At 29.5% G+C, this 27,241-nt stretch overlaps 5 protein-coding genes across 11 annotated transcripts in view; 1 reads left to right on the plus strand and 4 right to left on the minus strand.

Moving 5' to 3' along the window:
- The window catches only part of LOC122719447 (adenylosuccinate lyase), a 28,811-nt gene extending 3,237 nt beyond the window's left edge, over positions 1–25,574 (plus strand). The window contains exons 1-6 of one of the 2 annotated variants that reach the window (XM_043945234.1): positions 12,241–12,436; positions 21,924–22,127; positions 22,206–22,488; positions 22,597–22,748; positions 22,886–23,284; positions 23,692–25,574. In XM_043945234.1, coding sequence (XP_043801169.1) covers positions 12,422–12,436; positions 21,924–22,127; positions 22,206–22,488; positions 22,597–22,748; positions 22,886–23,284; positions 23,692–23,955 — 1,317 coding nt within the window. In that variant the 5' untranslated portion in view covers positions 12,241–12,421 and the 3' untranslated portion in view covers positions 23,956–25,574. Of the gene's footprint in view, positions 1–12,240; positions 12,437–21,923; positions 22,128–22,205; positions 22,489–22,596; positions 22,749–22,885; positions 23,285–23,691 lie in introns of those variants that run through there. The other variant, XM_043945233.1, reaches the window with a different exon arrangement.
- LOC122719446 lies at positions 567–5,584 on the minus strand. Its single transcript, XM_043945232.1, has 13 exons — positions 5,571–5,584; positions 5,411–5,495; positions 4,829–5,051; positions 4,086–4,252; positions 3,778–3,914; positions 3,246–3,366; positions 2,104–2,703; positions 1,705–1,788; positions 1,537–1,609; positions 1,344–1,418; positions 1,142–1,240; positions 946–1,023; positions 567–873 (listed from the first exon to the last, which is right to left on the minus strand). Exons 3-13 carry the CDS (start codon positions 5,012–5,014, stop codon positions 799–801), a joined length of 1,695 nt encoding a protein of 564 aa, XP_043801167.1. The 5' UTR covers positions 5,015–5,051; positions 5,411–5,495; positions 5,571–5,584; the 3' UTR covers positions 567–798.
- LOC122719449 lies at positions 8,185–11,851 on the minus strand. The gene is made up of 4 exons (XM_043945237.1): positions 11,495–11,851; positions 10,766–10,975; positions 10,274–10,459; positions 8,185–8,535 (listed from the first exon to the last, which is right to left on the minus strand). The coding sequence occupies exons 2-4, from the start codon at positions 10,856–10,858 to the stop codon at positions 8,305–8,307; spliced, it is 510 nt and encodes a 169-aa protein (XP_043801172.1). The 5' UTR covers positions 10,859–10,975; positions 11,495–11,851; the 3' UTR covers positions 8,185–8,304.
- Positions 14,629–18,660, minus strand: LOC122719448. Of its 5 annotated transcripts, XR_006347615.1 has the most exons (5): positions 18,288–18,660; positions 18,043–18,201; positions 17,614–17,752; positions 15,484–15,865; positions 14,629–15,347 (listed from the first exon to the last, which is right to left on the minus strand). XR_006347615.1 is itself a non-coding variant. In XM_043945235.1 (4 exons), exons 1-4 carry the CDS (start codon positions 18,354–18,356, stop codon positions 15,720–15,722), a joined length of 513 nt encoding a protein of 170 aa, XP_043801170.1. In that variant the 5' UTR covers positions 18,357–18,660; the 3' UTR covers positions 14,629–15,719. The 5 variants fall into 5 exon arrangements, 2 of the variants coding, with proteins under 2 accessions (XP_043801170.1, XP_043801171.1); XR_006347616.1 differs by having other exon boundaries at positions 17,614–17,964; positions 18,043–18,660; XR_006347617.1 differs by having other exon boundaries at positions 17,614–17,981; positions 18,043–18,660.
- On the minus strand, positions 19,026–21,465 carry LOC122719451 (protein snakeskin). 2 transcript variants are annotated; one of them, XM_043945239.1, is made up of 4 exons: positions 21,312–21,465; positions 19,718–19,924; positions 19,460–19,579; positions 19,026–19,159 (listed from the first exon to the last, which is right to left on the minus strand). In XM_043945239.1, exons 1-4 carry the CDS (start codon positions 21,360–21,362, stop codon positions 19,049–19,051), a joined length of 489 nt encoding a protein of 162 aa, XP_043801174.1. In that variant the 5' UTR covers positions 21,363–21,465; the 3' UTR covers positions 19,026–19,048. The 2 variants fall into 2 exon arrangements, with proteins under 2 accessions (XP_043801174.1, XP_043801175.1); XM_043945240.1 differs by having other exon boundaries at positions 21,338–21,428.
- Positions 25,575–27,241: the final 1,667 nt, after the last annotated feature.

Below are 27,241 nucleotides of genomic sequence, written 5' to 3' on the forward strand. Positions count from 1 at the left end.
CATAAGAATGCAAATCGATCTTTATATATCATTTTATTTTCTAATCGTACTTGTAGTGATGCTTGTAATTTTTTTTTTTTTTCGAAGCTGTGAAAAAATTGTTAAAACAACTTTCTAGCTCCGATTCTTTGTATTTCTACAGAGATTAATACACGATATCCGCGCATATTATCCGCGCGGGAATTAATTTATCACTTATTGTATTTTATTTTTCTGATCAAAATGATTTGTATCGTCGTTGCGAAGAATATTGTACACGAGATGATGTTCTATGAAAAAAAAAAAAAAAAAAAAAATGATGATTTCTGAACGAAATTAGAATTTATTATATAAGCATTAAAAATAATCTTAAGATGGATTGCTGTTTTATGATACATTATAATATTTTACAATCATCTGTGACGATATAACATTGTTAAAAAAAATTATTTCGTGTAATCAACGATCTCTTATTATTATTATTATTATTTTTTTTTTTTTAAAGAAATAAATAATGTTTTGGAATATTAAAAATTACTTTACACGATTAATAATTTGTTCTGTGTAAGATGCATTTTTTTGTTGTGTGATTGAGCATTTTGCGCCGATCTACGAATAATGAAAATTATATTAAAAGAAAATCACAATTAAGTATACAGATTTTTCGAAGATCAACTTACTTGTTACTACACTGTTTGTTATATTTTCGCATCATCATTTATATATAAAATTCTCGTTTATATGTACACATGGATTGTTCTTCCTTAATTATCTAAGTGTGATGATATAATGATATCTCGTCGATGTTTATCGAAAAATTTATGTCGATGAAATATGATGCCGTGATAATGATAAATCACAATGTGGACAATGATCAGATTTGTTTCGAGTTGTCTGAAAATCGGAATATGTCGTTAATAATTAAAATAAATATTTATACGCGACAAAATTCATTCATTTTCTTACCTGACTGTTCTTTATACGTAAATAATTCCCGCACTGACAACATTTTAAACGTTGTTGATCCGTCCTTTTGAACGATACCTATAAAAATATAAAATATTTGAAAAATTGTGTAACGCAAAACGATACGAATAAAGTAAAATTAAGATTACAAAATTTTGTTGTTGTAATATATATATTCGAATTAGAATATTTTAACCTTAATCGAAGCTGGGGGTGCACAAGTGTCGCAATAGAATCGTCCTCGTTTATCCTTATTAACGGAGTAATACTGAAAGGGGGGCCCCTTCATGGGTATCTGTTGAATTTTTTGAAATCATATAATATGATAAAATGATATACATCCATATATATATATACATTTAAATTGAAGTAAAATGTCATAAAGTGTGAGAATTAACCTGCAGCCTTTTACAAATTGGGCAAACATTAATGTATTTCTCGTGCAACGAAACGCTGTTCTGTAGACCGAGTTTCTGTACAAATCAATTTCGTTTGATTCGCGTTAAACTATTTTGCCTTATTTGAATTATAATAATTATTTTTCAACAACAATATTTTTGATTCATTCGTTCGCTTAGGATATAATATTACTTTGTTTTTACGGATGGAAGGTGTCGAGGGGGGATTAGACGCTGGCACAAGCGTGATACTTATATCGCTAACTCTGAAAATATTAAAACGCGAAACAAGATTATTAATATTGTATAAACAAAGATTATATCTATTTTCAAAAGTGAATTAATAAAATCATTCTCTTACGATGCATCTGCGGGTTTAACTTTGTTTTTTCGGAGAGCTTTCGCGTAAGTTCTTTTACCTCTCGGTAATGTTTCGAAATCATCTCTAAAAAAAAAAAAAAAAAAGATTCGAAAGAAAAAGATTCATTGCATCCTTGATATATATTAAAATTGGAAATATTTCATCACGATGCGATCGAGTTACAAGTTAAATCGATAATCCAACACATTCAAAAAAAAACCCCAGGTGACGAATATCAACAATTTCGATTTTTCTAATTTCACGAAAAAATACGACCAATATTGCATATTGAACGCGAGAAAAAATTCGCAACACGCCACCTGACGCGTTGAATGTGTCGAAACGAAAGGAAAGGAAAGGAAGCTTAAAAAAAAAAAAAAAAAAAGAAACATCTCTTACACGGTCTGCGCTTCGTTCTCACGTCTATTTATCAATTCAGTTTGCTGCAATTTCTCTAGTTTTTCTTTTCTGATCCGCGACTGTCTCATTGCAGGATTCTTCCCCTGGTTTCTCGGATTCTTTGCCGTTCCCGTTTCTGAATTAATCGTGGCCAGTTCCAAATGCATCGCGTCGCACGTACCTTGACACTGGCTCGTGATCTGTATTTGTTTCTCGATCGGTGCTCTTTTATTCGGCGTCGTCCCGGCGGTAAATTGCAACGTTCCCCTCTTATTCCCATCTTCCATCTCGTGCAACCGTTCCACAATCTCCATTTGATTGGGGTGGGAGGATGGATGGGAATTGTTCTTACATCCTATGTTCACTATCCTATGCATGGTCTCCACTGATCTCGAATCGTTGCCCGGTGTCACTACGATAGATATCGAATTTCCGGATCCTATCTCTATCACCTTATTTCCATTTTCGATTATCTGAGAACGAGAGCTTTGTTGGGAGGTCTTGCTCGACGGGGAAGTCCTCGCTCCTTTTATTTTTATTCTCTTCTTGTTGTTTCTGTTCAACGTGATCAGCTTCTTCGATCTCTCTTCGTTGTTCTTTCTATTCGATTACACGAATGATAATTCGCAAGGGGTGTGAGACATGAATTCATTCGAAAATTATTTGATTTGCAAAATTTGTTGATACATCTTTCTATTTTATCTTTCGATAATAATTGATTTTGATTTTTATAATATAATATATAACTTTTGATCTGTAAAATTTGAAATGATTTTAACATGATATTTTACATTTTATCGTGAAAGATGCACGGTAATTATTAATATTTATAAGTTACGAAAAATTGAAACTCTGTTGTTTGCTATTGGAAATTTTCAAAAAAAAATTTTTCACTAAAAAGGAATAATTAATTTCTTAGTTGATTTTGAATTTTTTCTTACTACCAATATCAAGAGTTTAGTCAAAAAGATAATGTATAAATTAAATGATTTTGATTTTATATCAGTGAATTAAAAAAAGAAAAACAATATGAAACAAAAAAATTCATCGCGGATAATTTTTATTTTTCAAATTTCTTTTTCCATAGAATTTTTTCGCTTTGTGATAAATTTATCGTTATATTAAAAAAAAAGAAACCTTACGTTTTCGATGCAGTTTGACTCGATATGTGAGTTTTTTCCGGCGGGACACAATATGAAGCGACAGTGAGTTTGGTGATCATTGATGAGCAACCCCCTACTTTCGAATCTTGTTGCTGGCCACCTTCGAAAAAAGGAATATTTGGAATTAAAGTCTCTGAGAACTCATCCATTTCTTTTTCTGTTTTTTTTTTTTTTTTTTTTTAATAACAAAAATTCTATCGTACAATACAATATGCATATTCTTAATTCGATAAATAATCTCGATGTGCTCGATTTTTTTTATGCATTGATACGTCAATTGATGTCTCCTTCATTCGTTCATTTTTTTTTTTTTTATATCGAAGAAATAATCACTTTTGTCTACAAGTTTTATTAGTATATTTGCCACATCTCTTTAAATATTTTATTAACATCGAAAGATAAAAATATATATTACAATGATATTAATTGATATTGTAAGAGGAAATCACTCTCTCGAATTAAAACTGAACCCCTAAATTCGCAACCTGATCGAGTTTACGAGCTTTCTCACTCGTCAACATTTCGCCGGAAATCTTTCTCTTCATAAATTGTGGATTCCTTCCCTTCATCATTTCCTTGTCCAATTTCGCTTGCTGTGTCTGCTGTTGCCGGTTCTGTCGTGACATCTGCATCATACCTGTAGCACATCTACAACCGATTGCGAATAAAATATTTATTTCATAGAGAGAAGAAATAATTTTAACATTCAACAATGAGAAGTCGTCAATTTTCGGATTTTGCGAAATAATCTTAAGAAAAATTTAAATACGCGAAAAATGTGTGATAAAAAAAAGAAATGAAACAATTAACTTAACTAACTTTGAACAAGACATTCCTTTAAAAAGCTGTATAAACGCGGGACAAGTTGCGCATTGAAATTGATTCTTGATCAAAGCTGAGGAACTTGCGGAAAATTGTATCTGTTGATGGCATAGCTCACACTTGCTCAATGTTTGCACGTTTATCTCTTTCATTTCTTGAAGAGTCTGATCACACAATTTATCGAATTAGTAAAATAAAGTAGATCGATGAAGGAATATTTACATTTCTACGTAAGTTTTGTTGCCTTTTTTTTTTTCTATTTTCTGGATATTAAGAGGAAATGTTTTTTTTAAAATGTGAGAACAGGAATTAATGTCTTTTTAATTGTGTAAAATCAAAATTCAGTTATTTAATTTTATATATTTCCATTATTTTCTCACTGTTCAACATTCAGAATCTCAATTTTAATTTCAATCTATCTTAAATAATATTTGAACAAAATTACCCAATATCCAGTATCTAGATTTTGAATATTACAAAGAATATTAATAAAATTTCAAAGATAAATTTTAAAGTGTAATCCACTTTTATATAAAAATATAAATGTTACATTTCAATTTTCAATAAGATAAAATATGGGACGAACAAGTGTCTCTTCTTATCTGTAATCAAATCAAAAAAAAAAGGTTCCATTTCTTGGCAACTGGAGAAAATTTAAAGAAATTAGTTCGAACAATTAGTCTGCAACGACTTGGTAACGCTTTGATATAAATATAGATATTGCTCATTTCCATTTTTACCTGATTCTCTGCTGTCGCTATCGGATAATGATCCGTTTGAATGTCGGCAACATCCACGTGGCATAATTTCTGAGCGCTCGTTGAACAATCGATGTATTGTCGCCGGTATCCCTGTGCAATTTTTCTGAAACTGTGATCAACCTCTTCGCCGTCGTCGTATAATTTGATCTGGCTCACGCTGGTCATTAGGTCATGTTTGACCGTCTAGATTGTAGAGATACACCTTAAAAGAAACGCGACACTCCAGGAACATAGATTACTTCGAACTAGTTACATTATAAATAATAGAATATAATTGTAAAAATTGATCGATGAATGATTATTTATATTAGATGCTATTACATTATTGTTATTATCTTTCTTTCTTTATCGAGTGAAGTGTTACATTTTTTAATTATAAAATGTATTTATATTTACATACTTACACCATATTACGAACAATATACGTTGTACATGAATATTAATACATTTTGTCACGTAAAAGTCTGATTTCTCATGATGAAAGGTGATAAGTATTTTTAAAGTTTAAACAAATTCTGATAAAAATAAAATTCTTTGAAAATTGTTCTCGTTCACACTTACTTCGCATAGGGGGGAGCACATTTCTTTCAGATATGGTTTCTTCGTGTAACATTGGTGGCAGATATTACAGCTACGTTTCCAAAATCTGGAAGGAAGAAGCAAAGGAAGATATCGCGTTGGAAACTTTTTTTAATTTCAATATCAAACATGAAAAACTTACATCAGTATCAGTGCTAATTGGATCACAAAGAGAATGAACATGAAAAGCGAAAGACACGCTATCGTTAATATGTACCACGGAGTAAGCTTAAAAAGTAACAAGAGAATTCCAGTTATGGCAAATAATATCGTGCCCAGTAACGTGAACAGAAACATCTGCAATAAAGATATTCGTTCTTCGAAAATTTTGTACTTTGTCGCGTTGCATATGTATTTTTTTTATCTGCGAATATTTATGAAACGGAGAAGAAATGCACAAGTATCTTGAAATGATTCTTTCCTATTTTTAATTCAATATTTAATCCTGACCGATATTGAAAAAGAGATATTAAAAATCGATTACTATTATCAATTAAAAATCTTTTGCACGATCTCTTTATACATATATACATGCATTCTTTATCATAACGTAACGAGAAAATATGAATTTTCATAAATATCCGCATATATATATAGTGATATTTTCACATAAAGATGTGAAATTTAAATTGATTTTTCAACTTATGAGAAAATTTGTTCGCACAAATGTTTACCGGTATCCCGCCCAATTCTCCTCCTCCGAATTGGCTAATTAGATCAATCGATAACGCGATAAGATAGGCTCCAGACAGGACGAGGAGTAAAATATATATTAAGGATGGAAAATCGGTCTCAAATAACATTGTCGCATAAACGACAAATGAAAACATCAGCAGTACCGCTAGCTAATCAACACACACATTTATTTCGTTTAATTTTTAATTATATTGAGATAACGTATTGTGTTATGCATCGAGTTAATTTTTATTTTATTTATTTTTTCTTTTCAACTGATACTCACAAATTGAATAATTCTGAGTGGTTTTATTACTAATTGTACACATTTGCTGATTTCTTGACTCTTTTTATTCCTTTGAGATATTTTATAAACTTCTATAAAAAAAAAAAATGTTCGTTATTTTTGAAAGGAAATAATAAAAATTAGGAGGAAGGGTAATGATTGAAAGATAATTTTACCTCTTCTTGGATTTCTCGGGTTCATTATCATTTGGTTTTATGAAGTTTTATCAGCTTTCTGTCATCGAATGAACCTTTATTTTTTATTCCTTCACTACATATTTCACGTGTATTTCAATTTATTTGTTTATTGTTATATCGATGCATCACGATGTATCGATAGATTTGCAATTTTCTTCTGAGATCGTGTTATACGGAAAAAGAGTTATGTTCAGATTGTATTAAGTTGGTTCCTTGATCGATTGATAAGTTGTAAAGATGAAAGAAGAAAAAAAAAAAAAGGAATTTGATTGAAATATTTTTTTTTTTGCAAAAAATTTTCACAAATTATACGATGATACATGATTAATAAAATTAATCGATAAAATATTTCTTCCATTGTTTCGTATATATATTATACAGTATGAATTACATATATATTTTAACACTCTTTATTGATATATCTTTACATTTCACTTACAAAATTATATTACAAAAATTTCGAAATATTAATAGGAAAGATTGCATTGGACATCTTTCATTATTGTAAATAATTGGACGGAATATATTTTGATAAAGAGACGTTCATTTTTGTTAAATCTATACAAATAGATCTATAAATCGATAAATATTTATAAAGGCAAATTTTAATTTTCTGATCTTATTTTTAATTATAATTATCAAGTATAAAAACTATAACTCTCTATATATACTCTATATATACTAATTATCTAAGAATATTCATGGCAATTCTGAGGTTTGTTGAATATATAAAATGTATAATGAGAATAAGAAATGTATATAATATTATTATACATAATTCTACACTAATCATACAAACTTTGGATTAAGTAAGAATATAAGTAATATTTAATATTTTTATACGTATTTTTTTTATTTTTTTTTCGGTGGAATCTTTATTAGCTTCCTTAAAAAATATATAATAATATTTCGTATACGTAGAAAATCTTTGGATATTAGTTTTCTCTATTACTAAATTTACTATATTTCTAAAAAATTGATGATCAAAGTATACCAACTATGAAAAATTCTATGAAATTATCGATCCAAAATATTATGATATCCTAATCATTTAAAGCTATGTTTCATAAAATCTAATTTTCTACAAAGTACAATTCATTTGTTACTTTATTTGTACATTTTCTATAAATTTCTATGTTTAACTTATATCTAATCAAGTATTACTTAACCTATATGCTTATTTTAAAAATTGGACGGAATCAGGACTTACAATTAATCTTTAAATATTATTTGGCTTGTGAATTATTTTTAGACTGTATTTCCGTGTATATCATTTTTTTTTTTTTTCTTCATATTATTTTTCAATGTATCATGTAGAACACATTTGGTGGAAAATCATCTTTCTTCGATTCTCTTCCTTATTCCATAATTTCTTGCAACTACCATTCTCCGAAAGTACTTATTATTATTAATCATTGCGATAAAATAAAATTTCTCCTATCAACTATGATATATTTTACACACTTACCATTCACACTTCTATATATATGTATATATATATATATATATTCTAAAAAGATGTTTTAAACGTTTAAAATCATTAAACGTCGTCAAAAATTAATCATTATTCCTTACAACAATAATTCTTCGATCTCTTCCTTCTCGAAAAATTTTACATAATATTAAATATTCATATCTTTCTGAATTATTAATAACTTATTCATTAAGTATATAATCTTTGCAAAAATATTTTCCTCTTCCACGTCATTTCAAAATTTTCACTCTGTGCCTTTCGACGAGAACTTGATGATGAAGAAAACTTCTAGAATAAAAACAACAGCGTTTGCAAATGTGAACACGGCCCCAGATATGAACATGTCCATGTACTGCTTGCTCGGATAGAATTCATTGTTGTTGTAATAAGGGCCGATAATCTTCCTCCAATTATAAACAATTACGCTCCCAGCGACGATGTGGAGGAGCGCCCCAACCGAGGAAAATATTACTAACTGGAATCAGAGCAGATCGATGATCACGTGATCAACTGATTCACTTTTACTTATATTTTTCAAAGAAAATCATCGAGAAATAGAAATAGAAATATACAAAAGGCAAATTTTGATTATTAATAGTAATATTTAAAACTTTAATATATATTAAGTTAAAATTATACTAATTATTGTGTCTGTTATTACAATTGATTATAGAAATATACGAATATTATATTTTATGAATGATTTCACGATTTTCAAGTGAAAATTACATCAAAAGTACATCGATTTTAAATCTATAGGACGGATTCATTTGAAAATCTTTTTTCTAAATGCGATCTAAGTCTCTGTGTTACTTTAAAAAAAAAAAAAAAAAATTTCTTTGTAAATAAAAGTTCCTTGCACCATGGAAAAGGAGGCCACGGTGTCGTTCACTTTCAAACACGGCAATTATTCTTCGCGTTATCACGCCTGTGTGATACGAACGACAATAATTATCGCGTGTCTCGAAACAACCAGTCCCAGATACTACGAGCACCGATCGTTTGTCGAACATAAATGTCGAAAAGTAGGTGGTCGATAAACTGTATAAGAAGTTGATAAGTTATGAATTTTAATCGAACAAGAACGGAACACAAGCGCGTAGATTTGGAACGATTAACTCGAGGCAGATTACAGTGGCGATACGATGGCGATTTTTAAATTGTATAAAGATTATTTAATAAAATTTCGATAATTTAATATGGCAATAATTCGAAACGGAATGAGAAAGATATACAATAGAACTTCTAAATGGCAGAGTCATTAAAATGGAATTAACTGTGATGGGGAGAGGAGCCTTTAATCGGTTCCTAATGACCCGTAAAATTATAATATTCATAAATAATATGAAATGTAAATCGATACAGTTATTTAACTTGCTGGCTCAATGTCATTTACGAGCCATGAGAAATAAGCCTTCATTTTATACCTTGAATGTTTAACGAGCTCGTACTAAAAATCCTTGATGAATATTTTATTCCTAGAAACTTAGGAATTGGCATTAATTATGGATTTAATTATTAGAGAGAGATACTTTTTTAAAATAGAAATTATTAGAAAATCGGAGAATTTTATTACTACAAATAAATTTAAAAGAAAATCTTTGTTCAATTTAAAGATTGTTTCAATTTGCTAAAATAGAAATTTCTTTTTTACGCGTTACGATGTGATAAATAATTCCGCACACATTTCGAAATGAAAAGTACACTATAGTCACGAAAGACACTCAATTATTGGATAAATAATTTATGTAAAATTGCAGAATCAGAAAATATAAAATATCCAAAGTATAAATTAATAAAATAAATTTTCATTCAACAATAAATATCTTTAATCTATTAACGATTTATTGCTATTCGTGCAAATAGTTCTCTTCCTCGAGAGAATGCCGGAAACTTCGACCTTGCTAGTAAATTTACGTCTAAAATACTGAATGTAGGAAGTGAATCTATATTATTCGTCCTTTTGTCACGCGATCCCTTGATTGTGACGCTTTATCCATCGTCACGTAATTTTTTTTCTAATCATAGAAATAAAAAATTGCACGACAAAACATATGCAAACTGTTTTCTGCAATAATTTTTATCTTTCATATTTTTTAAAATTTTTTAAATTTGAGAAAAAATTATAGATGCAAGTTTTGCTATTAATTTATAACATTTTTTATATTTTCTGAATTATTCTCATTAATTTAAAAACTCATTAATTAACTTACCGTTCTTTTCGGTATTCGATCGCCCAATATTTGGCAAATGATGAAGAGCGTGTTGATTATGATGTAACCAGCGATAGTGATGTAAATTATCGCAGCATCGTCAAGCTTGAATTGTAATCTGAGCGAAAGTTTTTGAAACGAATTCAATGGATCCACGATTAATCCAATCGAGAACACAGCTAGTATCTGTCGAACAAAGAAAATTTGCAAATTTAAATCAAAGATTATAATCAAAATTAATTAAAATCAAAGCAAATATCTCTTATTAAATTTATTTGATAAATTTTCAAAAAAATATTACTTTTCGAAATTCTTATTTCTTAGCTTGATCAATTCATTATCAATTTAACAGAACACTCAGTTTCCAATTTCTTTTTAAGGAAAAGCAATACAATAAATTTCATTGTCGCATTTGCATAATTCTTTCGCATTTAATTTTTAATTTCTTTTTATTATTTTTGTTTTTTAATTAATTAATCAATCATTACTCACGATTTCCAAAATTTTTAGCGAAAATGGCAAGTAATTCATAATTTTCCGCTCCTTACGCGCAGGTTGACTCTCCTGCTGACTCTCGTCTGCCATTCTGACTCTACGATGTTTTCCTCTTCCGTCACCCAGTTTGAAAGATTTCAGATCTTTGTCCACGATCAATTTTTCCCACCTTTTGATCTTAATCTCGTCTCATCAAGCGCATTGAACCTTAGCAGCGATAAATAACACGATTAACATCTGAATTAATGCTGTGTGCATAAAATTAAAGCCTCGTGGACACGGAAAGTGATTTTACGTATAGATAATTGTTGCATGCGATATTTAAATAACAAGATTTAACACGGATCTTTAATATTTTACAAATCTCTGAAAATTATGTATTTTGTAAACGTTCACTGAGCGATACATGCACAAATGCATCGTTTATGCAGTTGATGTTCCCCTATGCAATTAACATTCTTGAAATTTCTGAATCATAAATATTGCGCAATCATAGTAAACGTGATTCAATGGCAAAGTATACTCTACGAACTGCAAGAATTGCATTTCTTTTTCCTAGAATTTTTTTCAAACAAAGTTTTAAAACAAAAAGAATAATTTAATAAATAATATAACTTCAACTCGCAATAACTCGAGGACCCAACGAATTTAATTTTAATTTCGTCGAAAATCAATATTTAAATAAAAACATCCTTCTATTATTAATCCATCTATTAAACAACTTACCTTCCTCAACAAATTGATTCCTCACCATCCACGTGGATCATTCAAAAAAATCTCTTCCAATCCGCACATGCAAACACTTGTCAACCTTCAACTTTCCTCCTTTCCAAGTCGATTCCTCGTCGATAATTTTACTTTAATCCGTCTCAAACCTCGTCAAACCTCGTCAAACCGAGTTACACGAACGGGAAAGAGATAGAAAGAGAAAATCTTCTTCACTTACGATATCTCGATCGATACCTCGCAATTGGCACAAGTGACAAATGCGGATGGTCGTCCAAATGTGGAGGAGGAACACGGAGTTGCACACCGTGTGGCGGACGAAGTTAAACTGGAACGCCAACCGTGACACAACAACGCGGGTCTACGTCGCCGTACGTAGTTACGAGTTGCGCAGGCGGTTTGCCGACTTTGTTACGACCAGGTTCACCGTGTGTCTGCCTATCGTGTCACTGGTGTGCAATTTAGCGAAAAACTATCCACTTTACTCCCTAAAAACACGTTTAATCGACGCGGATCGTTCGCTATTCCCTCCTTCTCTCTCCTTCTCTCTCCCCTTTCGCTTCCCTTTCTTCTCTTCCGACAAAGGAAAGTTTTTTTCTTTCAATTTCCCGAGGAAAACTGCGCGTTTCTTGCGTAACGACGGATTTCTCGCTCTCCCTACTTCGAGGAAAGAGAATTTATCGAGTCTGATCGAGGATACAATGCGTTAGTTTGTTGTTGTGGTTTTACGGTGGAACATCATGTCGAGGAGGAGAGAATAATTGGATGGTGGGCGAGGCTTCTTTTTCTGGGTTAAATTGGTCGAGGAGAGTTGCCTCTTTGTGAATTACGAAATTCCTTTTATTCCGGGGGGCGCAGAGAACGAAGTCGGTAAATTTTTGTAAAATAATTTCGAGCACGAATCGAGATACTGATAATTAGATACAGATGATCGACGCAATTGTAAGTGTTTGAACACTTAAATGAAACGAGTGTTGCGAAAATAATGTGTAATTGTTTAATTGTGTAATTGCGTAATAGATGAAAAGTTCTGTTCGATGTTATTCAAAATTAAGTCTTCGAAATTACGATATCGATTTATTAAGGCTCTTCGATCAAAATTCTGATATCATTTACAAAATATTGACAAAATAAAATTTATCCTTCTTTCGACGATATATATCCGCATACTCGTTTCTCCCTTTCTTTTTCTTCTCATTTAAAAGAATCCAACACGGAATATATAAGTCGATAAATTAAGGCTCTTCGATCAAAATTCTGATATCATTTACAAAATATTGACAAAATAAAATTTATTCTTCTTTCGACGATATATCCGCATACTCGTTTCTCTCTCTCTCTTTTTCTTCTCGATCATTTAAAAAGAATCCAACACGGAATAACGTCTTGAAGCTCAGAGTTGCGAAAAAAGGGAAAAGGGGAGGGGGAAAAAAATGGTCTTCAGTAATCGGAGTCTGTGACGAAGGGCAAGGTAACTGCGAGATTTAATTCACGAGCACGTGTTGTTGGAAGGTATGCATCGTTGCATGCTGCACATCATATGACTCACGGTGTATAATTTTGCTTGGACTTGTGTGTATTGCGGATGTGTACACGTGCAAAAACCTTGCGGGCAGACCGATTAAACACGCATGAACGAAAAATACACGATCGAGGGCGGGTCGAGAAATGGTTGGAATAAAAGGATCGGCGAAAAGGAACGCTCTCCCCCCTGAAAAATCGATCTTTAAATCGATTCGTGGCTCGAATCGTATTACTTACGTTGAGCAATATTGCGAAATAATTTCTCTACGACTCCTTTTTTCTCCATTTCATACGTATGTATCGTATTACATGTCGATACAACAAATATACTTTTCTTGAATAAATTAGAGCTGGTATCGATTATTAAAAATGATTTAGTTCCGTTTAGAGAGATTGAGAATTAATTTTTGATAGAGAATAATTGGATATTGTAGTAATCGAATGGAGAGATGGATTCCATTGATTTTGAAATTGTTCTACTGTAAATAGTAGAAAATATAGGTAAAAGAAATTTTCCATTTGTGAATTTCCAAGTGTTTTTGTAACATACTTTGAAAGTTCTTCTTCCCTTACATAGTAATTTAATTGGAACGTACGTAGAATAGAAGAAGAAGAATAATTTGATTTCTGTGTAAAGGAAATTATAAATTAGTACGTTCCATGTTTAACTGCCGACTAAAAACTACTTATAGAAAGTTATAAGATCACGACCGTGACATAGTAAACGGGTTTGTGTGAATATTGAAACGAGATAGGGATAAATTGCCAACTTTTTTTAAATATGAAATGAATCAGTCAAGTCAATAACAGAAATGAAATTTCGTTACATCGAATATCGAGGATGAATTTGTAAGACGAATTACGATTTAACGAACGAAAAACATATATTAAAATAAATATGCGAAAAATAAAAATTTTGCATTCAACTTAAAAAATTAATAAACTCAAAAATATATCGCATTATCGTGAACGATTCGAACTAAACTTAACTTACACTGACAACAGATTATTTTCTAATTGCGCAATACTGTTTTAGCTACTCCTATTACAGAAAAACTATACTGCACTATACGTATGCGACGTAACGCATCTGAACACAATCACTTATGTATGCGCAAATATTTTCATTTACATTGACAAGTACATACATGCACAATTGTGCGTACTAAAAAATTACGTGTTCACTAGGTCAGTAGGTGCGGCCTGGTCTTCATTGGATTCGATTATGCAATCCTTCTATCGATCTTGAATTATTATAACTTTTCCACTTTAAAAAATTACGCTTTGAAGCAATAAAAAAAAAAAAAAAAAAATTCCAATTCCACGAATGGAAACAAATCTATGTCACAATCCAAGAGTTAACAGAATCAACTTGTGTAAAATTCTCCAGAGCTAAAAATAAAAGGACGAATTAAATCTTTATTCACAGAGGAAATAAAAATTTCTAAATTTACCATAATATTCTTCTAAAAAAATAAATAAATAAATAAATTCCCGAATTTCGAGAATAAAATATATATAATTCTCAAAAAACGATAATTTTTATTATTGTATAGAAAATTAATATGCTTATTACATCGATTTCTTATTTTCTTTTCCGTGTCATCGTTCCCTTTCTCTCTCTCTCTCTCTCTCTCTCTCTCTCTCTCTCTCTCCCCCCGTTTTCAATTTATTTTTATTAACGTCGAGTCGCGCCCTGTGAAGTTGAATTACAAGCAGCATTCCTAATTAACGCGATTATGTATCCGGATCGTGGGTGTACCGATGGCTGTACCGCTCATCCACGATAATTACGGGGTCAAGTAGATTAATTGATGATGACCATCATTTCCAATCCTTTCTTACTTCGATGTGTTCGCCTTGTCCATTGACTCACTCGCCTTCTCGCCCTCTCTCCCGATTCCCATAATTTCACGAATTCTTGAATTCGCGTTTTCATCCTCAGAGAATTTGATTTGAGTTTCATCATCACGTCTCGTTCTCGCTCTTATATTCTTCTCTAACATCCTCACAAATATCCCAATATTTCTCGAAATAAAAATATATTTACAAATCATTTTTTTTTCTTTTCTTTTCTTTCTTTCTTTTTTTTTTTTTTTTTTTTTTTAAGCGATTCGAAACAAAATTTCGTCGATATGTATTTTCAAAGAATATATATTCTTCCTCTTCTTCCTTCTCCTCCTCCTCTCCCATCCTCCCCCTTGTTTCCAAGCATTATGAAAACGTTCGATCCATGTATTCGCGCATTTCTACAGCACGATGAACCAATATAGCGCAGGAGCTGGCGAATTGGAACAAGAAGATCAGGGCCAATATGAATTCCGATATGCTGGAAATATAAGATCAGGTGGACAATTTTTGTTTATCCTCTATTCCTCGTACGAATTGCTTCATTCTTGTTGGATTAAATTTTATATTATTATTATTATATTATAGAATGTGAAAAAAATTTTGGTTATACGCACTTGTAATCTTCATTATGCTCCTCATGAAGAACACCAATTATCCAGTTGACCCACTTGAGAAGCTGATACGTGCCACATATTATACATCCCATCCCTCCAATTACAACGAAACATATTTCCTGTTTATAATCGTGCATTTTTTTTTTTTTTTTTTTTTTTCTTATAGAGAAACTTTTTACTCGATCCGTTTTTTTTTACATTTCACTTTCCACTTACTCACGAGAAAGACATACTCCTTATTCATGATCAAGGTGAAAATTTCGATCGAGTGGATGATGATGTAGCCCGTTATAAAAGTCGGTACCAAAATACCAAATATCGGAGCGTCGAGATACGGTTCCAATGGACGCATGTATATCGCGGTACCCGCTATGCAACAGAACTGTAAAAGATTTATAAAAAAAACCTGATATAATAATGGATTTACGTACGATTACGAATTTATTTAAATTTCGATCGTTTTTATGATCCATGATCGATTATTAGTAGAGATGGATTGGATAAAGAATTAACTGTTAACTCTTTATCAAAATTTTGAAAATTTTTACACGTGTTTGTTATTTAAAGATATGCAACACGATATGTGTATTATTAAAAGTGTTATTTCGTGCAATTATATAAAATTGAATATGATATTCTTGAATCAAATAACTTAATTCAAATCGTTGCAAATATTTTTTTCACTCGGTATCAATCGAGATTTATGAACGAAACGTTAAATGAATTATGAAACTTGTACTTAATTCACAACTCATCGTTGAGTCATATGCGAGTCATAAAGATTTCAATTGTATACTTTCATAACTATCCGTGGTTTATTTCTTTGTGCTCCCTCGGCATATAATTTTTACAACTTCACTTCGGAAAAATCAAATGAAATTCGTAACGAAAATTTTTTCACAACTTGGATAAAAATATCTGTTTTGAAATTTTTATTTCCGTATCATCCAATATTTAGTATTTTATTTTTTACGTATTCATTTAAATCTTTCCAATTCTCTAGATTATCAAAGATTAAAAAACTCTTCTTAATTAATCCTTTCAATCATCTAAATATGATTCGAGGAGGATTGAAGTTTTTGTGGTATAAGGCAATGTTATAAATTCGACTTAAAAAAATATATATATATATAATTATTCGTTCTGTTTAAAATAGATACTGATAATGTTAGAACCAATTTCTGTAATCGATATATCACAATACTAAATAAGTATTAAAATCGTACTACGGATAATATTCTCCATAACAGTAATTTCTTATCGACGGTCCACGCGTTTAATATATTGCGAATCGGTGATGTTATGTTACCCATATTTCTCAGAAATATCCTTTTATTGAAAATTCGATATTTATAAAACTCTTCGATCGACAGATACGATGAAAAGTTTTCAATAACGTTTTGTTTCCTCCTCTTTGATTGAATACACCGGAAGCTTGAACGTTTCAAGAATCGATCTTTCTTGTATCGATTGAATCGTCACATTGAAATGCATCACTAGAAAATGTATGCTTCGTGTATGAAAATTTAATTTTTAATTTTTAGCATTTAATCCATTATTGTATACCAATATAACTTACTGATAATTTTGTATTTTAATCTTATTATTTATATATATTATAACATTTTAAAAATCAACATGAAACGTGAATTATAATTTTAATTAAATTAAATAATAATTTAATTAAAATTAAATAAATTAATTTGAAGAAAAATAGTATAAAAATAAAGTATCATCGATCGCTATTATATTATTATTTGTTGGATGACTGAATTTTTTATATTTCCACTCCATAAAATACAGAATATAAATACTTTGAAATTATATTTCTTAATTGAAACAAACTTCAGAATGTGAAAGTATAAAATAAAATATTTATTCAAATATTAATTTTAAAATAATTAATATAAAAGCATAAAATATTAATTATGTTTGAATGTTTATTTTTTTATATATATATATATATTTCTAATTAGACGCTGTAGATTCTTTCTTTTTTGAAAATTCCGCATAACCTAAATAAGCAGCTTCGCAAAATAGTACAACAAAATTAGCTGAAAAAAAAAAAAGATAAAAGGTTTAAAACATCGATAAAAATAATTTCGAACAAAATGTAAGAGACAGAATTACCTAATAATAATATGCCAATTTTGAATTCGCTTCTCGTTGGGTCAACTTCATCTATATCTTCTATATAACTTGCCCTCATAATACCACTTATTCCACCTATTAAGTGGAAAACAACTCCAATAGTGAAATATATCAATTCCTATAAACGAGAATATTTGTTATACATTTGCTCAAATGATACTTCAAATATCTGTGTTCCTTTGAGTCAAATTTGAGAAAATAATTTTAAGAATTATATAAAAATTAAAAAAACCATAGAATTTGATTCGTGTGTAAAGTATAAGTTTGAAAATTAAATATGTACACACGCTTGATTTCAGTGTAATTACTTCAAAGTATCACTCGTATAACCTGAAATGATTTTATTTCTTAAATTTTATACGATTTATTTTAATCCAAATAAAATTAATTCAATAAATTAAAACTAACTGGCAATTTACGAGACTTCTCGAACATTTGAGTGAACCCTATGGAAATATAGACGATAGAATATGTGCAAGAGTCGATGCAATAAATGACCCACAGCCATCTTGGTATCATATATTCTTTGTGCTTCAACAATTCGTATATGCATACCCCAGCTATGATCTAAAATATGGGTAGATATTAATTTTTGGATCAATGGATTTTGAAAATTAATGAGTGATTACTTGAATGGAAGATTATTATTTTACCAGCTTGTGTATTTTCAGCAGATAACTGAAATCCTTAAGTAAGTGACGTAAATAATCCAGTATATTCATGTTTGTCACATCAAACTAACTTTGAATCGATTAAAAATTTGATGTTGGATGAGATAAAATCGATCTTTTCATCGAAATATTCGTTTAAATGAAATTTCGAGAATAACTCTGTTCACTCTGTTGCTATACTATTCTAACTATCTTCTGACGTGAACTATCTTCAATGATAAAAACATGAAAGAGAATTTTAAGAATAATTTTCTTTTTATAGCAAGGAATATATTCTTGCGTTGTACGATAATTAAAAAAAAAAAAAAAATGATCGATTCGAAAAATTTGTCGAAAGAAATGTATTATTGTATACGTACAACAATTATAATAATACAAAAAATTAAATACTATTCCATATGCATTATATATATTGCATAAATAAAATTAATTTATCAAAATTATATAAAATTGTTTTAATAGAGAATTAAAAATTTTAAAAATATTTATTGACGTACAAGTTTTATATTTTTCTATACTAATTAAATATTGGTAGAATTCTTAATTTTCTATTAATTTTCTATTGATTTTTTTAATACATATATGATTAATTATCGATTTTCTGAAATATGAAAATTGTTTCAATATGAATTATGTATGTATATTGAATTTTTATTCGTAATGAAAGGATTATTATCGATGATGATACCGATTTAAAAAATACTGGTTCTATACTGCTTCTTTTTATATGAAATTTTTTGACTTTATTCTAAAAAATTATCGGTATTTTTCGCAAAATGGAGAAAACTCAGTATTAAGTCGACGAGATACGCTGCACCCTCGATAACGCACAATGCTCCAACAGCTAAGCCGATCTAAAAAAAATTGTTTTAAGAAATTTAAATTAATAAATATACAAAATATTAATACAAAATATTAAACATAATCATATTTTTATAATAGAATACAATATGAGTTATATAATTTGTCCAATAATTTCTAAAACGAGATATCAAAGCGAAAATATTTATTTATTAGACAAGACAAATAAGACAAGATGCAAAGTTTTGAAATTTATTTAGTGGACAAATTACGTGAATCTCATATGCATCCCTATATAATTATCGAAAACAAAATTTTAATAAATAAAAATTCGATTAAAAAACATAAATTACCTGTCGTTCTTGAATAATCGAATCGTATTTATTTTCCGATTGATAACCATGCCAATAGTGAAGCGCTGTACCCCCCACAGCGATGAACATAAAGGTTCCAACGAAATTCATTATAATTTCCTGTTAAAGAAATTAACATTCGAATAATTTTTTACGCAACGATAGAAATTAATTTTTGCACGATAAAAATATTTATATTTACGTAAATCCGATGTAACAGATTTTTTCATTCTTAAAATTATTCAAAATTGATCTTACGACAAGTGTCTTCTTGTGATACGTGCTCCCAAAGCAGTAAGTGATTAAGACAACGCTGGTGTATATGAAAAATCCGACCAAAACTCCGGATGCAACGATTTCTGCGTCTGGATTTTTGTCTTCGTTTAAGTTCCATGTCCCTCCGACACCCAGGAATTCTCCTTTGTATCCCGTTCGATACAGCATCAGGATTATTAGATTAATAATCTGAAAGGACAATTGTCAATCAGTTTCAAAAATTGAATCGAAATATTCAAAAAAGATTGAATTCAGTTCAATCAAATATTTTTATTATTGATATTTTGAATTTAAGAGGTAAAAGAAGATGTTATTTTTTTAAAAATTTCATTTTTTTTCATAAGTATGAGAGTGCAAAATAAACATTAGAAAATATCTTTCATTCTCAATATAATTTGCAAAAGTAATTCTTGAGTTTACTCTTAAATGTCCATTCGTATTATTAATAGTGCATCGTTGCACTATTATGATCTTTTCATGCCACTCAACTTTTCCCAAGAACATTTTTATCTACCTCTCGATCAAATTTCAGATATATAATCATGATTAATTTATTTATTATTATATATCTAATTGTGATAATTTAATTGTGTAACAACAAATCGTGATTCGTGAAGATTATTGTGCGTTTGCACAATATGTATCATGCACAGATGTATCCATATACAAAAATCGATCAGAGAAAAATATTTCATATTTTTATTATATACAGTCTTTCTATTAAATTTTCTAAAAGTTAATTCTCTACTATAAAAATATTACGAGCTTAATATCGCGATATCGTGTAAATTAAAAAAAAAAGGGCGTCGTAATACCATTACAAACAAGATGGTTTATCGTGTACTGATAAGGACAAAAAATGAATCATGAAACTATGTGATAAATATTTCTTGAATGAGAAATTCAATTACGATGATTTATCAACGTAAGGGCGTAAGAATATTTGGCAGATTCGGGGTTATTAATCAGATTCGATCGTATTATCGATGCGCAATTAAACGTTCGTAAAATCGCCCCCATTTCTTCGATAAATAAGAATCACAATTGTTGGTTATTGAGGACCATATAAATCACGACTTCGCTATTATATGTGTACTATTATTGCAAAGTAAATTTATTTATAAGATAATCGATCATCTATCGATAAAAAAAAATAATTCTTTTTAATATACATCATATTATTCATTCCCTTTCGTTATTCTTGTAAATTAAATATAACTTTTGTAAAAACGATGAAAAATTATATATCCACGAAATTTGTGTATCATTGATTCATATCCACGTCAATGCATTAATTATTTTATTTATGTAAAATAGAGCTATTTAATTATTCTCGTTATTTGTGAACGTATATAAAAATTTTGTCGAGAAAAAACAAGATATTTTAATAATTCTTTCTCGAATTAACGAAACTAAAATAAAATCCGGATATTAATAAGAATATATTGTTTAGTTATTTATTATTATTAATTCAATTTTAATATCCTCTCTATTATTCACGAATTATCGATTTGTTTTATTCCATTTGTTTACAATTGGATAATTGATCGGTTAGTCGAAGAATTATTTTCCTCACCAACTTGAGAATTTTTATCACTATACCCGCGACAGTTTCCAAAGACACCATGTTTAGTTTTTCGATGCTCACTCTTCACGATCAGAAACAGGTGGATCTGAAGTAAAAACGTGCTGGTTTCGAGAGTACTAAGCCCTCTCTTTATCTAATCAGATGATACAGCGTATGCGTGTATGAAAGCGGGATAAGACGTGTAAAAAATAACACCCGTACATTTATACCGTATTATCTCTCGAACGATAATATACTATATATGTATATATATATACTTTGATGCCATCGAAAAGATATTTTCAACTCTTCGTTCCCTTCAAAAAATAACGAAAATAATTATTCTCTACGCAATGCGTTAAATGAAAAAAAGAAAAAAAGAAATATCTTTTAATTATATTCAAATATTTATCAACGATGATTCAGAATGTCGTGAATTTTTCCAAAAAAAGATAAAAACCAGTTTTCCACGTATCAGATTTTCCTCTTCCTTTCTTCTCAATCCACGAATATCGTCGTCATTTTATATCTATTAAAAATATCTGCCATTCTTTTTTCTTTTTATTTAAAATTCAGGGTAAAATATTATTAGATATTACTTTATGTTCGATGTTATTCCAGGAGCTGGGCCTGGCCATTACCCCTGAACAAATCGCGGAAATGGAAGCCCACGTGAACGACATCGACTTCGACGCAGCGGCGAAGGAAGAAAAGGCCACCAGACACGACGTAATGGCTCACGTCCACGTTTTCGGGAATCAATGCCCGAAAGCAGCTCCCATAATTCATCTGGGGGCGACAAGTTGCTACGTCGGTGACAACACGGTAATACATATATATATATATAAAAGAAATATCTTAGAACCACTCGTTGTTACACTTTATCCGTTGCCATTTTTCAAGGATTTAATCGTTCTTCGCCAAGGATTCGATATCCTTCTTCCGAAATTGGCTAATGTTTTGTCGCGCCTCGCCAAATTTGCGATGATGTATCGGGAGTTGCCAACATTGGGATTCACTCATCTTCAACCTGCGCAACTTACAACTGTTGGAAAACGAGCAACGTTGTGGCTGCACGATCTTCTGATGGACGAGAGAGCTATTCGACGAGCCAGGGACGATCTGAAGTTTCGAGGCGTGAAAGGCACGACCGGCACCCAAGCATCGTTCCTTCAGTTGTTCAATGGTAAGTTGCTTGTTCGATAATTATTTTATCAAACGGATTGTAAGAATCTTGAGATCTTTCCATCTCGATTTTTAATTAAAAATTCTTGTATGATTTTCAATTCTTCAGGCGATGGAGAAAAGGTGAAGAAGTTGGATCGGTTGGTAACCAAAATGGCGGGATTCGAGAAGTGTTATCCTGTAACGGGGCAAACTTATAGTAGAAAGGTTGATGTGGAATGTTTAAACGTTCTAAGTTCCTTAGGATCCACTGTCCATAAGGTGAAAGGAGTATCTTTATTTTATTTTCAAAAAATCAAGTATTTTATTTTCAAAAAATCAAATTTGGAAAATTTTTCTTCTGAATGATATTTTCATTTTCTTTTTAAAATTGATGTTGGTAATTTTTATATCTTCAGATATGTAGCGACATTCGGTTGTTGGCAAGTATGAAAGAAATCGATGAGCCATTCGAAAGCACTCAAATTGGATCAAGTGCAATGCCATACAAAAGGAACCCAATGCGATCAGAAAGATGTTGCAGCATAGCAAGGCATTTGATGTCGTTGGTTAACAATGCTTTACAAACAGCAGCTACTCAATGGATGGAAAGAACATTGGACGACTCTGCCAATAGAAGAATTACCCTTTCTGAAGCATTTTTATCCGGGGATGTGATTTTAATGACACTTCAAAATATTACAGAGGGTATGATCGTTTATCCCAATGTCATTGCCAGGCACATCGACCAAGAATTACCTTTCATGGCCTCAGAAAATGTGATAATGGCTATGGTAAAAGCTGGAGGTGATAGACAGGTGCGATTTTTATTGTTTGAATTATTAGTTGATCAGAGTAGATAGAAATTTAAAAATCTGTAATTTAAATGAAACATTATTATTATTATTAATATGATATACTTGTGTCAAGATCTTTGGTCATTTGTTCAGGAATAGCAATTTCAAAATTGAAAGAAAATTAAAATTTTTTTTGAAAAATTGAAATTAAATTGCATTAATTTGGAATTAATATTTTTACTAATCTCTTGAATATTTCAAAGTTTTATTGAATTTCATAAATTTAAATTAACAACGAGTTATTGCTATTTCGAACTATCTCATAGAAAAATTAATATCATATATAAAATTATCAAAGAAAAGAAAAAAGAAAAATATTTTAACCATTCTCTCTATCATAGAAAATCAATGTTACTCTTCTGTAACAGGTTTGTCACGAGAAAATAAGAGTGTTGTCCCAAGAAGCAGGTGCACAGGTGAAGCAATATGGCAAGGACAATGATCTAGTCGAGAGGATTAAGAAGGATCCTTATTTCAAACCGATCCTCGATCAATTGGACAATCTTCTAGATCCACGAACTTTCGTTGGCAGAGCACCTGAACAAGTCATTGAATTTTTAGAAGAGGAAGTTCAACCTGTGCTCGAAAATTACCAAGGACTCTTAGATGAAAGCGTGGAACTCAATATTTGATTAAACTTGAATTTTTTTTTATTTTTCGCAGGATTTTCTTTTCTAATCCTAATTTTTTAATTCTTCGATATAGAATTTTTTAATTCTTTTCTTCAATTTTTAATTTTTTAATTTTTTTCTTTTTTTTTTTTAATTTTTTCCCTGCTATTTTTACGTATTTCGAAAGCAAAACAAAGCGTATACAAGATATTGTTATTATTTGTAAACTTTACAAAGATCAGAACTGAATAAAAATCAGGACAATTGTAAAATTGGATTGTTTCGCAATTAGGCGCACGCTTCTTTCGCACTGAACGTTTTCTTCTTTTATTAACCCTTTCGTCATGATTCTTTGCCAATATCTTACAATATAAAAATTGAACGAAACAATTCCGCAAAAATATATCAATTAAGAATACTAGATAGAAATTTTATTAATATAAATTGAGGGATGATTTTAATCTCTTTTAGAATAGATCAAGGCTTTCTTGCACGATAATTAATTTACTAATAACATTGAATTGATAAATTACAAGTTGTAAAAAAAATCACTTCAATTTTACATGAAATATGATAATCAGTTAAGTTATAATTTTTAAAATTTAAGTAATAATCTCTGAAAGCTTATTTATTTTAATAAACGATATGAAATAGAATAATAACTTGTAATTTCCAACTTGTAAAGTTTCATTAGTAATAATTAGTTCAATTGCGTGCAAGAGAGATGATCAGCACTGGATAATTGGATAATCATCTTTAATAACGAAAGGGTTAAAATTATCGATTTATATCTCTACGATTCTCTATTAAAAACTTGTCGAAAACGTAGCTGCTGTGATAGCAAAAGAAGAATCGAACGAGAGAAGAAAAGAAGAAACTTTTTAAAAGAGTCGTCAATTTTCATATTTACACTCAAGAAGGGAAAAAAAGAAAAAAAGATATGGAAGAATAAGAGATAGAGAGATGAAGTAAATTATTATATGACAAGAATAGGTAGAGAAGAATATGTAAAAAGAAAGACAGAGATGTAGAGACTGATTGTTTATTGTAAACAGATAGTCAAGGCACAGTGGCTAACAGTTGTTCGATTCGTTTTCTTATTTTTTTCTAATTTGTAAAAAAATTAATAAATTTGTAAAAAAAAATACGTACATCTTTCTCTTCAAAGAAATAGCAAATAGAGTGAAGAAAAAAAAAAGAAACAATCAAGCAACTGTTAACTTACAACGAGAGATTAAAGTTAACTTTGTATCCTGAAAAAAAAAAGAAATTTTATATTAATTCGCAAGATATACGTGAATGGAAATACGTGATTACAGTCTCGTGTACATATTTAGATTTAAATGACTATAGCACTTGAGAATCACAGTATGAGAAGAATTACGCATTGTTCTCGTTGTTTATAGTTTTCGTAGAATAGATCCAGGTAACGATAGGTGGGAAGACTAGACTAGAAGTGAGAGAATATAAGAGGAAACGCGGTTTCCTGATCGAAAATGACGCAACATATGCACTTCCGGTTTTTAATGGCGCATCTTTTTCCTTGAATATTTAGATTGTTCTTTCAATACATGGAGAAGTATTGAGTGTTGAATTCAAGATGGTTTTATCGACAAGTAAAACAGAAATGTAGACAGAAATAGACAGAAGAGGAGAAAATGAAGAGATAAGTAGAAATAAAAAGAGATAAGTAAAAAGAAAAAGTAGAAATTGAAGTAGAAATTTGGAAAAGAATTTTACTGAAATATGAAATAGAAAGAAGAACGAAGGAAAGAATAAATAGTTTGCAAATAGTAGATATAGAATAGATATAGAAAGAAGAAAAAGAGAATGAAATATATAGCATTTGGAGTATTTTTCCATAAACGAAGCAAGAAAAAAAATATTTTTAAACGAAAAGAGAAAGTTCAAAAATAAGAAAATAGAAAAGATAAAATAAAAATTTAGAATAGAATGGAGATATAGAATAGTTGTAGGATAATAAAAGAAAATTTAGATAAGTATTTACAAAATTGGAAAGATGAAAAAGAAATGAAAATGAAGAAGAAATAAATATAGATCAAATTTATAATGGAGAAAAAAATATATTGAAAAGAAGAAATAAAGTCAAAGAAATTAAAGTAAATAATTTTTCAAATAGTAGATATAGATGAAGAAAAAGGAAAGTTCAATGAGAAAAACTAAAGTAATAAAAGAAGAATGAAACTAATATTTACAGAAAATAGTGAAAAGAATTTTTAAATACAGAAAGGAAAAGTATGATAAAATATAGTGATAACAGATAGAAACAAGTTCAGAAAAAGAAAACACACACATAAGAGATAGTATAATATACAGAGGTAGAAAGTAGTATTTAAATTCGATAAAAGAAATATGAAAAAACTTGTGAAAGAAAAAATAGAATTGAAAAAAATTAAATAATAGATATAGAATAACAATAAAATAAATCACAAACATAATAAAAGATAAAAGAACATGAATAGAAAATAAGATTGAGAAAACGGAAATAAACTAATAATAGAAAGAACAACAGAACAAGAACAGATTAGAAAAAAAGAAGAAATAGAGATCATAAAGGAACATAAAACAGCTAAAAATAGCAATAGTATAGAAGCAGTTATAAAATAAATCATTAAAGAAATTAAAAAAAAAAAAAGTAATGTTACTAGCACTCAGAAATGAAAATGAAGTGCTATAACATAAAATTTCAGGTACTTCAGTATATTCTTGAGTTCATAAAAAAAAATAAAATAAAAGTTAATTAAAACTGAAATACAAGGAAATAAAAGAGTATGAGAAATAAAAAAGATTTAAAGTCAGAAGTGAAAGTCTGTCATTAAAATAGTAACATAGCAAAAAGAATAGATTCTATATAATATAGTAGTTGTAACAAGAGAAAGTAAAATATATAGGAAAAGAGATAAATAAGGCGAGTATAGACTTGAAATAGAGAAAAATAAATGGAAAATTATTTGTAGCAAGATTAATTTTGACGTAGTAATACTGACAGAGGTATTTGAGGAGACTAAGTAGAAGAAGAATAATTTAAAAAATAAGGAAGAAAATTCAGGATTCGAAGGAATAGAAAGATAAAAAGATAAAAAATTTCAATAATAATTGAAGAAAAATGAAGAAAGAAGAAAAGTGATGTAGTATAGAAACGTCATTTTTACCGAAAAAGAAAAAAAATTATAAAAAGAAGAACAAATGAATGAAATTTGACAAAAAGAATTGTACTGATAGGTAAAATAAAAATAAAACAATGAATAGAAAGGAAAGAAAGAAAAACAAGAAGGCAATACATAAA

The sequence above is a fragment of the Apis laboriosa genome, unplaced genomic scaffold, assembly GCF_014066325.1.
Source record: "Apis laboriosa isolate Shangri-la unplaced genomic scaffold, ASM1406632v1 scaffold78_cov150, whole genome shotgun sequence".
Classification (NCBI taxonomy): domain Eukaryota; kingdom Metazoa; phylum Arthropoda; class Insecta; order Hymenoptera; family Apidae; genus Apis; species Apis laboriosa.

What these genes read in the sequence shown, in the direction of transcription:
- LOC122719451 (XM_043945239.1), bottom strand. Translation starts at nt 21,362, where the DNA reads ATGGTGTCTTTGGAAACTGTCGCGGGTATAGTGATAAAAATTCTCAAG. An exon ending in TGATAAAAATTCTCAAGTTG is followed by an intron (nt 19,925 to 21,311) that starts GTGAGGAAAATA and finishes TTGTCCTTTCAG; the next exon opens with ATTATTAATCTAATAATCCT. An exon ending in ATCACAAGAAGACACTTGTC is followed by an intron (nt 19,580 to 19,717) that starts GTAAGATCAATT and finishes TTTCTTTAACAG; the next exon opens with GAAATTATAATGAATTTCGT.
- LOC122719446 (XM_043945232.1), bottom strand. Translation starts at nt 5,014, where the DNA reads ATGACCAGCGTGAGCCAGATCAAATTATACGACGACGGCGAAGAGGTT. An exon ending in AGTCAAACTGCATCGAAAAC is followed by an intron (nt 2,704 to 3,245) that starts GTAAGGTTTCTT and finishes GTAATCGAATAG; the next exon opens with AAAGAACAACGAAGAGAGAT. An exon ending in GTTAAACCCGCAGATGCATC is followed by an intron (nt 1,610 to 1,704) that starts GTAAGAGAATGA and finishes TAATATTTTCAG; the next exon opens with AGTTAGCGATATAAGTATCA.
- LOC122719449 (XM_043945237.1), bottom strand. Translation starts at nt 10,858, where the DNA reads ATGGCAGACGAGAGTCAGCAGGAGAGTCAACCTGCGCGTAAGGAGCGG. An exon ending in CGCTAAAAATTTTGGAAATC is followed by an intron (nt 10,460 to 10,765) that starts GTGAGTAATGAT and finishes TTTGTTCGACAG; the next exon opens with ATACTAGCTGTGTTCTCGAT. An exon ending in ATCGAATACCGAAAAGAACG is followed by an intron (nt 8,536 to 10,273) that starts GTAAGTTAATTA and finishes CTCTGATTCCAG; the next exon opens with TTAGTAATATTTTCCTCGGT.
- LOC122719448 (XM_043945235.1), bottom strand. Translation starts at nt 18,356, where the DNA reads ATGAATATACTGGATTATTTACGTCACTTACTTAAGGATTTCAGTTAT. An exon ending in TGCTGAAAATACACAAGCTG is followed by an intron (nt 18,202 to 18,287) that starts GTAAAATAATAA and finishes CCCATATTTTAG; the next exon opens with ATCATAGCTGGGGTATGCAT. An exon ending in AGAAGTCTCGTAAATTGCCA is followed by an intron (nt 17,753 to 18,042) that starts GTTAGTTTTAAT and finishes TCTCGTTTATAG; the next exon opens with GAATTGATATATTTCACTAT.